General features: G+C 41.8%; 1 protein-coding gene across 1 annotated transcript in view; it reads left to right on the forward strand.

Moving 5' to 3' along the window:
* Positions 1–11,240, forward strand: part of AMFR (autocrine motility factor receptor) — a 25,965-nt gene that overhangs the window by 7,470 nt on the left and 7,255 nt on the right. Inside the window, exons 4-9 of the mRNA XM_011360175.2 lie at positions 2,886–2,926; positions 3,091–3,223; positions 4,703–4,836; positions 5,771–5,881; positions 6,477–6,667; positions 8,481–8,584. Of these exons, the coding sequence (XP_011358477.1) occupies positions 2,886–2,926; positions 3,091–3,223; positions 4,703–4,836; positions 5,771–5,881; positions 6,477–6,667; positions 8,481–8,584 (714 nt within the window). The remainder of the gene's footprint in view (positions 1–2,885; positions 2,927–3,090; positions 3,224–4,702; positions 4,837–5,770; positions 5,882–6,476; positions 6,668–8,480; positions 8,585–11,240) is intronic.

An 11,240-nucleotide genomic window follows, 5' to 3' on the forward strand; every position in this document is an offset into this window, starting at 1 on the left:
TTTTTTTTTTTTAACAAGCATTTATTATGTCCTTTGTTTTGTGTTGGGCACTGGTACTGAATGCTTTTATGTGTGTTATTTCATATAATCCTTGCTATAGCCTAAGTAAAAGTGATTCTTTTGTCATCATTTAAAGAAATAGTGCTTACCGTATGCTAGGAATTGTTTGGAATACCTTACCTATATTGACTCATTTTTACATATATGGACTCATTTTACTATTCCTGTTCCTGAACTGGGAAGCAGGCATAGAGGGTGAAGGGACTTACAGTTCCAAAGTGGCAAGTGGCACAAGCCAAGTTCAGTGACTCCCAAGTAGGAAGTATATTCCTCTTAAGATATGAGCCGTGATTGGTGATGATTAATAAAAAGTACTCTGTAATTGGTTTTTTAGATATGACAGGAATTAAGATTTTCTAGAATAATACGTAAACCATATTATTTTGAAAGAATAATTTGATGCTCATGTATATTTTAAAATTTACTTGTAAACCTTTCTGAAAATACCAGTTTTTATTCATTAGAAGTCAAATTTTCTTTGTGTCCTTATTTTCGGTGACTATATTTGCTTTTTTTGCCTCAGGCCAAAGACAAAATAATTTAATCTTGCCCATAATTGCTATTATTAATAAAAAAAAAGAAATAGTAGATATATCGAAGCTACTTAGCTAATAGAAACACTAAGTTTGAACTATTAACAATTTGTTACAATAGGGTTAAAATTTATTTTGCTTAATAGCGTTTATTTCAGAGTATAATAGTGTAAGTAAAATTAGAAAAGGAATATTTAAGTACTTAATAAAAACATTTGCAGTCCCAGTTGAATACTTTCTGTATGTGAAAAGTATACAACTCTATATCTTCTTGAAAAAAAGCCATTTAAAACTTCGTTCAAACTGACTTCTGTTAATTATTTGTTTTAGATATATTTTATTATAAATCACCATTTGAATGATACTGTTTTCCTTTTTTGCTTCTCTAACTTTTAATTGATATTAGGCCAACCTTTGAACAAGGTATACCTATCGAGTCATACTGTAGGACATGTCTTTTTTTTAGTTCATTGCTATTTATTCTTGATTATTTATCAAGTTATAGATTTGATGTTTTGAGCTAAATTACATTTTTATATTCATAGTGTTTCTTTTCTACGTATGATAAAATATTTTCTATTTATAACTGGGAGTTTCCTAATCTCAAATATAAGTAATTTTAACAGTTCTATTCTGGGAGACTAAGAGGAAAATGTTTTTAATACCAATTTCTATAAAAAGGGAACTCTCATACACTATTAGTGGGATTGCAAATTGGTACAGCCACTATGGAAAACAGTCTAGAGGTTTCTCAAAAAATTAAAAATGGATCTACCTTTTGACCCAGCAGTTGTACTTCTGGGTATTTATACAAAGAAAACCAAAACAATTCGTAAAGATCTATGTACCCCTGTGTTCATGGCAGTGCAATTTACAGTAGCAAAGATATGGAAGCATCTTAAATGCCCATCAACAGACGATTGCGTAAAGAAGTTACGATTCATATGTATTATGGCATTTTACTCAGCCATTAAAAGAATGAAATTCTACCCTTTGCAACAATGTGGATGGACCTAGAGGTTATTATGCTGAGTGAAATAAGTCAGAGAAAGATAAATATCGAATGATTTCACTTACATGTGGAATCTAAGGGACAGAAAAACCGAACTAATCAAAAACACAAATATGGAGGACAATCCGGTGACGGCCAGAGGGGAGGGGGTTGGGGGGCTGGGAGAAAGGGGTGGATGAAGGGTTATAGAAGTACAGATTAGTAGTTGATAGAAGGTCAAGGGGGTGGGGAGCACGGCACAGGGAATGCAGTCAGCAGCACTGTGATGGCTGGGTGGAGGGCCAGAGAGAAAGAGGGATCAGGGGGGTCATTTACAAACTGTATAAAAATCTAACCAATGTACTGTATACTTGAAACTAATAAAATAAAAATTTTAAAATATGTCAATTTCCATAATGTAAAATACCATGAGGGCCTTAGTTTGTTTTTGAGCTCCTTCATTCTCTTTTCTTCTTTGTGGGCAGAGAGGGCACATACAGCGTTGCGCGGAGAGCAGGACTCATATCTAGGATAATGGTATCTAAACCACACTTTGTGTATAGGGTCACCAAGTATTACAGAAAACTCTCTTGGGTAATCAGTTATGGTGACTGAGTGCTGGATAAAATAGACGTGATCGTCACACTACTAGAATGACCCTCCAGATTGTAGGTGGCCTCCCTAGGAGATGGACAGGTATAATTGTAACCTATTAATAGAAAAGGACTTAATAAAAGTTGAGTTTTTAGATCATGAAAATATTCCATGGACAGTTGAGAACATATTTGATGGGCAGTTTATTTAAAGTTGAAGCATTTGAAATAAAATGGTTGGTTAACTTGAACAACTTGCCTTCTTTCTCTTTTGGTTTTATTGAGATGTAATTGACATACGGCACTGTATAAGTTTCAGGTGAGCTGCAGCATAATGACTTGATAGACGTATGCTGCAAAGTGATAACCATGATAGGTTTCATTAGCATCCATCATCTCTTATTGTTACGGAAAAGAGTAAAATGATGAGAACTTTAGGGTCCACTCTCTTAGCAGTGTTCATATATACCATCTAGCTGTGTCAACTCTAGTCACCAGGCTGTACAAGACATTCCTATCTTACAGCTGGAAGTTTGCACCTTTGGGCCACCTTCATCTAATTCCCCTACACCCCACACCCCTTGAACAACCTGCTTTTTAATCGAACTGAAAAATATTTGCCTTTTATCATTCTGTAAAAGTAACTTTGGCCTGAGGAATCCTAAGCTTTATTACAAAGAAAAAAATCTCTCTTTTTTTTTTTTACAGTCTCTTCTTGTGACAGTGAGGACTGCTCACGTGATTTTACGGTGAGTAGACATTTGGAGGGAGGTGACTGAGGTTTACTCATTCAGTTGATTTTAAGATATAACATGTATAAAATATATAAAAATGTGACTATCCTATATCAGGTTTAAACCAAATTCACTTGTAACATTAAATTATTAAGATGATTTTTCTCTATCCACTACAGATATGTAATACATCTTTGGGACCTCAACCATGAAGGGACATGGGAAGGAAAGGGAACATACGTCTATTACACAGACTTTGTCATGGAGCTCACTCTCTTATCCCTGGACCTCATGCATCATATTCACATGTTGGTAAGTTTCCGCAGAAGGAGTGAAGTTTTTCAGAATCAGGAACCCTGGTCAGTACATTAACAAATGAAACATCTATGGATGAACCACTTCAAGACCATAAAAAAATGAATGCAGCTGCGCCCCTCCCCCTTTTGCCACTGGACATAAAGCAGTGTCCTGGAACCACTTTGGTTGGTGCCCAGCTCAGGAGGAGTTTGCTGAATCTCCTAGGTGACTTAGTTAACTCTGCCGGCCAAGGGAATAGATAATTCTTTCAGCGTGAAGTCGAGGGGATCCCTCTCCCCATAGCTTCTGTGGCTTCTAATATTTAGCACTTAGTTACTTTGTAGGTGGTGATGGGGATTCTTGCAGTGTTGGCTACTTCATGGATTCATAAATTTTCTATCTTTGCGATTAAAAACAAAGTCTTCATGTTTATTTAATTCCTCCTCCTTCATTGTCTACATTTTATTTCGGTGTGCACAAAATGATAGTGTCGAACAGCTTCTCATTGGTTAGCACTCCAGTGATCTAATAATGTTGAGAACATATTTGATGGGCAGTTTATTTAAATTATAAGCCTATTAAAGTAGCATTTAGAAAGTACTGGGTTAGACACAACACATTTCCAAGTTTACTTTTGCAAGTAACTTTGAAAATATACTTACAAAAACTATGTATAGCTGTTGTTAAAAAAATAAGGAAAAAAGTTCCTCCACCAAAATCCTAGAGATCACTGTTAACATTTTGTTGTATTCACTGCTTCTTTGTATTTTCAAATACATACATTCATAAATGGAGATCATATTTTGGACATATAGTTTAGGCTTTTTTTAGCTAATTACGAAATTTTCTTATGCTAATAATAATTCTTCTAAACCATTTTAATGCACTCAAGATAATTCCATCATGTATGATGATGTAATTAACCAACCCCCATAATGGGGTGTTTAGATTGTATTCAGTTGTTTGCAAAATCACAGCTGTACATAATTTTTTATCACATATCATTTTTCTTAAGGTATTTTTAGCCTGCTTTTTTCCACGGGAAGTATTCTTTCCCGTGTAATTAATCTTCAAAAATGTTATACATAAAATATATTAATATGTAATTATATTTTATAATAAATATAATTAAAGACTATACAGTATTGTGTACATGAGTTTACAACCTATTTCTACTGGGCATTTTGTTCATTTTCTGTTTTGTTTGTTTGTTTTTTTTTTTTTAATATATAATTGTGTGCGTGGACATCTTTTTGCATGAAGCTTTCAGATTTCCAATTAGTTCCTCAGGAAAGGTCGCTGGTGAGGGAGAGATGAGGCCAGAGAGCATGGACGTTGTTTAGGGTAGTGAGATAAATATGCATTTGCTTCTGGAAGATCATGCCAGTTCCCCTTCACTGGCAGTTAAGAGCTTCTGTTCCCACTTCACCGTCAGCACCAGTGAGTTCAAGTGCATTTTTACTGTGTATTTTATTCTCTTTCCCTCTCGTTAAGTTATTTGGCAACATCTGGTTGTCCATGGCCAGCTTGGTCATCTTCATGCAGCTGCGCTACCTGTTTCACGAGGTCCAGCGTCGAATCCGCCGGCACAAGAACTACTTGCGTGTCGTTGGGAACATGGAAGCAAGGTGAGTGAGCGCAGGTCGACGTAGCCCAGGTGTACTCAGTTTAGATGTTTAATACTGTCGGGTCTGGACTGTATAAGAACTAGCTTTTGTAAACCGGTAGCAGAATGATGAAGAGTACAGGTTCTGGAGCCAGTTTGCCTGGGCACGAACTCCCACTTGGTTGCTGTGTGTTCGGGTAATTCATGTAACTTCTCATGGTCCAGTCACGTCATCTCTCAGGAGGGCAGTAGAACCTCCTTCCTGGGACTGTTGGGAGGATTCGGCGGAGGGATGTATGTAGTGTGCTTCAAACGTCCTAGTACTGGCTGTGTAGTATGTGCTCAGTAAATATTAGGTGCTTCTCATCACGCCATTATTTTAATCATCATCATTATTAAATGGAAGCTTCCTTGGACATATGCCCTCTTTATTTTATGAAAGTGGGTTCCACTTATTCCTTATGCATGCATGTTTACACACATACACACACACACACACACACACACACTCACACACTCACACACTCACATACTCACACACTCACACACTCACACACTCACATTCAACCTCATTGAAGGAGGCACTCACTTGCCCACCTGAGGCTAAATCAAGCCTAAAAGCATGAGATTAATGGATGTCATTTTTGTGTCCAAGGGGACCGTTTGGTTCTCTGGGGGTCTCAACTCCTCTGATTTGCCCAGAAATGTTCCCTCAAATTGTCACTAACAGGGAGTCATTGTTAAGACAGTTAGTTTCTGTGTTTAAGTTCCTTACTTGTTCTTCAATGTGCTATGAAGAGAAAGCAGATGTACTGTTTTAAGGGTTGGAAATTTTTTACTGAGTTCTTTTGTACTGAATTCTTCTGTAACTGCTGTTAAAAAGGCGAAGTCTATAAGGTGCTGCTCAGTGTGTGTTTTGGAACTGATTCCTGCCGGGTGCGTTTTGATTTTAACAGGTTTGCAGTTGCAACTCCAGAGGAGCTGGCTGTCAACAACGACGACTGTGCCATCTGCTGGGACTCCATGCAGGCTGCAAGGAAACTGCCCTGTGGACATCTTTTTCACAAGTAGGAGATTCGGGCAGGGCCACGTGGGACTGGTGTTCTGTCTGGGGCATGTGGATGCTTTCTGTAACTGGACTCAAGACTAATCCTAGCAGAGGAGAGGGGACACTGCCTCAGACTGGGCGTGGGGCTCGTCAGAATTTTGAACAGAAGGCCGGCGCTATGATAGTGTTAGTTGGTAGCTAAAATAGACTGAGAGGAGGACAGGCCATTGGAGTAGAGGATTCAAAGCCATGACAGGCCAGCACTTTTGGATGATTCGGCCACGTGGCTTTTCAGGTAGTCAGAGTTGGAAAGGAAGATGGTGAGCCACACGATAAAGTCATAGTGAGGAAGGGTCATGACCAGGAGCATGGGAGATGACTGCATGTGTTAACAAATTAATGCTCAAAACATACTGGAAATTATTCTAATGCTCAGAACATACTAGAAATTATATCAGAGTGAAGTAGGGCAAAGAGGTAATGTCAACAAATGTCTCCCAGTATTTAAATCTCACTAGTGGTAAATAGAAAACGAAATTACAACACATTTGGTACATTCAGAGTACTTCTGGTGGATTCTCACAAAATATGCTACGGTCAATTTTTTTTGGTAGCTCCTGTCTTCGTTCCTGGCTGGAACAAGACACCTCCTGTCCAACATGCAGAATGTCTCTTAATATCGCTGACAATAATCGCGTCAGGGAAGACCATCCAGGAGAGAACTTGGACGAGAATCTGGTTCCTGTGGCCGCAGCTGAAGGCAGACCGCGCTTGAACCAGCACAATCACTTCTTCCACTTCGATGGTTAGTTGCTTTCAGCCTCTAAACCCGTACCAAAGGGGCTCTCTACCCTAAGGGCATGCTGTTTAAATATAATTCGCCCCACGAGGCCAGTTCAATGTCATATTTCAGTTTTAGTTGAAAGTGTTGAGTGGGTATCGATAGCACTGAGAGGTGATTCTGTACCAGGCATTTTGCTAGATTCTGTGTGAACATGGATGGAGCCAGGGGCAGGGAGAAGGAGGTGGTGAAATGGAATCAACCATGCTTGAAAGGCGCACACTTGATCAGTTTAATAGTTAACTGTTGGTAATCATTTTTATTGCATTGGTGTAGTACTTAAGCATTTATAATGAAGAGTCATTGCACAGCCTTTCCAGTGAGTGTCAGAAGCAAAATCAGAGTCGGAACCCTACTTTTATGCCCATAAATATGAATATCCTGCCTCCCAGCATTGGTGAGAGCAGTTGGAATAAAAACCACATTTAAAAATCCTAAGGCCATGGGCACCATGTCAGGAGCTGATTGATCTTCCTTAATTCATATACGTTGAGCTGCTGTTGAATTTCGTCAGTTCCGGCACGACTGAAGTCTAGGAGCTCATTTTTCTTGCTGTAAAACAGGTATCCTTGGCATTCTGTTAGGAGGAGTGCTGTTCCCATCTCCGGTTTGAGTTCCCAGGGGTGGAGTGTGGCGGGAGTGGTGGCACGGTGTCAAAAGTCCTGACAGAAAGGACCAGCGGGGGCAGAGCCAGGTCTCCCAGAAGATACGATGCAGGCCGCTCAGCTGGCTGGGCTGGGGCTGCTGGGGGGGCTGAGAGGGGGCTGCTTGGGTGGCTGTTAACTAAGACCTCTACCGGATGAGACTTCTGAAGTATACTAGCAGATCTTGGACATGGGTCCTGTCTCTACAATCTGTTATTTTATGAATTATTACTAAAAACTTGGTCAAAAGAGAAAAGTCAACTTTCTTTCTCCCTAGTAAGTACATGCAATAAGTGTATTATTTTTTTAACAAGCACATTTTATGGGGCAGGACCTTCGAGACAGCCGTTTAACTTGTTTTTATATTTCACGTCTCATCATTTTTTGTGAAGGAAAAAAAAATGACCCCGAAATGTGCGGCTTGATACTAAGTTGTTTTACAGCCGATACTCGGGCGGCCTACATCTTAGGATCCCTTTCTCCTAGGGAAATAGCAGAAGCAGCAGAGTCCGGCTGCCCGTAGTCCACAGGCCTGTGTCCTAGAACTCTTTGAGACAAATTTTGATTCAAACAACCAAGGCCTTTACATCGTTTTATTAAGGAGAAAATACTTCACGAAAATAATATCTGCAGATGAGTAGTGTTTAAGCGCAGTGTGAAAATGGGGCAAAAACTCATCTGCTGTAGCAGCTTTAGAGCCGTGAAAAGCTTCCTTACACCCTGGGCCGAGAGAGAGAACGGAAGCTGTGTGCGGCTAGGGCCACTGGAAAGCAGGAAAGCCGAATGCTCATGTTCTGGAACCTCACTATCTGCCTTCATGTCCTGGCATCATAATGAAATTATGTGATCTCGGGCCTGTTACCTAACTTCTGAGTGCCTTGGGGACCAAAGACCAAGGGGGCTAGAGTCAAATCTCTGAGAGGAACAAAATGAGAATTAATACTAGATGGAACTATATAGGCTTTTAATGTGGATTAAGTGAGCTAATCCACATGAAACCCTTGGTCCAAAAGGCCTGGCATAAAGTAAACCCTCAGTGAATACCAGCCGGCATCGTTGAGTGGCCAGCTCTACCGTAGAGGACGTGGGGAAAGAGGCCTCTAAAACTTGTGCTGGGTTCTCGTTTGTTTTAGGGTCCCGGATTGCAAGTTGGCTGCCGAGTTTTTCAGTTGAAGTGATGCACACCACCAACATTCTGGGCATCACGCAGGCAAGCAACTCCCAGCTTAATGCAATGGTAAGGCTCGCTGACTGCTTCAGGAGGGTCAGTAACCAGCGGGGAAGGCAAAACGGAAAGGTGTGTGCGGTGTGCACGACCCTGTTGGTCCTACTCCACTTTGGTGGAATGGCAGGGTCCTGGGGGGCATTTTATTTATTCACTGGGATCATTTAAAGTCCTGTATTTTAAATTTGAAACTGGTTTGAAAACCAGCTTTTGTTTTACTGGTGTGGCAGATAATCTAACCTTTCCTGAGCACTGCTAGGTTCACTTGGTTGTGATCTAGGCCAATCTTGACTCTCCTTGATTTTAGCCAAATATATCGGGGAAATTGTTGACTGGAGTGAATGACGTGCCTTTTTATCAAACTTGTGTTAGACTACCGATTGTGTGTTTTTGACCCCTGACCCCTCCTGTCCCCAAATAAATAAATATGTGTATTTTGAGATATTGAGGCATGCTGTCGGTTTAAGGATATTATTAAATTACTTCAAGATTCTTTGAAGTATTTTTCTTAAGCTTCGTCTTATGGTGTGCATTTTTATTTTACAGTGTTGGAGAAACATGTTTTACCATTGTTGAAATTTAGTGTTCATTGTGATAATAAACTTAGTCCTGCTTGAATGGAGCCTTTGGCTGACCTGGATGATCCTGGCCAGGATTTCCAAAGGTCATTGGTCATTTGTTCATTCGTCCATTAACCTTAGTGCATTTATTCAGCAAAGTTGTACTGGAGGCCTGTTGCCGTGACAGCTACTATGCAGCTCCAGACTGACCTCTTTACCGAGGTCCAGAACCACCTGCATGACGCCTCTACAGATTACAAATTACACTGCACCTGCCATGTGAACAAGGTAGACATGTGCCCTGTTCTCAAGATGTGTAAATTCTAGTTGGGGAGACTGATTCTAAACACAAACAGATGAGGTCATTGCTGATGGCGATGAGTGCTCTGAAGGCAGTGAGGCGGGTGATATGGGGGTGAGCAAAGACTGTCTTAGAGGAGATACTCAGGGAAGTTCTCTCCGAGGGGATACTTAAACCGAGACACGAAGGAAGAGAAGGAGGCACATTGCGGGAAGGAAGCAGTGGAAACAGGTACAAAGGCCATGAAGTGAGAAAATTCTGGAAACAGATCATGGCGGCTGGAGCCCAGCAAGTCGGGGACCAAGATTGTGACATGAATTGAGATTGTAGAGCCAGGTCGTGCGGGGATATGTAGGCCATAGTACGGTTTAGATTTTATCATGAAAGTGTTAGAAGACCAATCAGGGGTCCCCCACCCCAGGGACTGACAGGAATGAGTTTGCTTTTGAGAGGAGAACAAATTATCGAGGGGCAAAAATGGAGGCAGCGAGACCAGTTAGGAGGCCGTCGCAGTAGTTCAGGCAAAAGGAAATGGCGGCTTGGACCGGGGCGTGTGTAGTAAAGATGGAAAGCAGTGGCAGGCTTCAGGTGTCTTGGGAGATGGACCGACGGGACTTGCCAGTGTTCTGATTCAGATGTGGGGAAGCGGGGGCCGAGCGAAGTGCAGGAGCCAGAGCTGACATGTTGGCCTTTAGTGGAGCCGCCGTGGGTGCGAGCACCATGTACTGAGAGAGGCAAGCGGGGGGGAGAAACGGGCCTGGAGACGCGGACTCGGCACCGCGTTTGGCTGGGAAGCCGGGTGGCTGGGAGACACCTGTAGAGGCGTCAGGCAGGTGGTGCTGGACCTCGGCGAAGAGGTCAGTCTGGAGCTGCACGTTGGGGAGTTTTAAGTCATTGGGTGATATGCAAAGCAGGGGACTGGATTTTCTAGGACAAGAATGTAGCTCTCAAAGAGAAGAGGGCTTGGCGGAGAGAGAGGAGCCATAATGGTGATTGAAAAGGAAAGAACCAGGAGAAGGTAGCGAGTCATGCGTGTAGAAAGTCTCAGAAGGCGAGGTCGGAGGAACGCGTGTTGGACTTGGCAGAGGAAGGTGGCTGATGAGCTGGAGGAGAAGCGGCAGTTTCTGTGGCCTGAGGAGTTGAACAGTAGGTTGTGGCGGATTGAAGAGCGGGTGGGAGCTGATGGACAGGGTCGCTTTCACGTTCAGCTGCTGTTCTGTGAACTTCTTCGAGACCCTGCCTTCTCTTCTGAGCACTCACGAGTCTTTCTGAAGCACATTCTAAAGCATGCTTGGTGCGTGAATAGGAGTCATCACTAGAGTGGGGAGATCAGTGGCGCAAAACAAACAGAATTCACCGAAAGAGCAGACTGAGGTGGAGGGCGGGGTGGGAGCCAGGGCAGCGGAGAGCCATTCCCCCTGTGTTAGGAGGTGGGGCGGAGGTAGCTGCATGTTTTTGAGATTCGGTTTAAAAAGAAGGCATGGCTCATTATAACCAGGAGGTGGAAGCAGCCTAGATGTCCATCAGCAGATGATTGGATAAAGCAGTTATGGTTCATACGTGCAGTGGAATATTACTCGGTCATAAAAAATGAAACTGTCATTTGCAATGGCATGGATGGACCTAGAGGTTATTAGGCTGAGCGAAATAAGTCAGACAGAGAAAGATAAATACCATATGATTTCATTTATATGCAGAGTCTACGAAACAAAAGGAACAAACTAACAGAAAACAGACCCACAAATACAGAGGACAATCTGGTGACAGCCAGAGAGGAGGGGGTTGGGAGAAGGGGTGAAGGGTTAAA

This window comes from Pteropus vampyrus, unplaced genomic scaffold, assembly GCF_000151845.1.
Source record: "Pteropus vampyrus isolate Shadow unplaced genomic scaffold, Pvam_2.0 Scaffold51, whole genome shotgun sequence".
Taxonomy (NCBI): domain Eukaryota; kingdom Metazoa; phylum Chordata; class Mammalia; order Chiroptera; family Pteropodidae; genus Pteropus; species Pteropus vampyrus.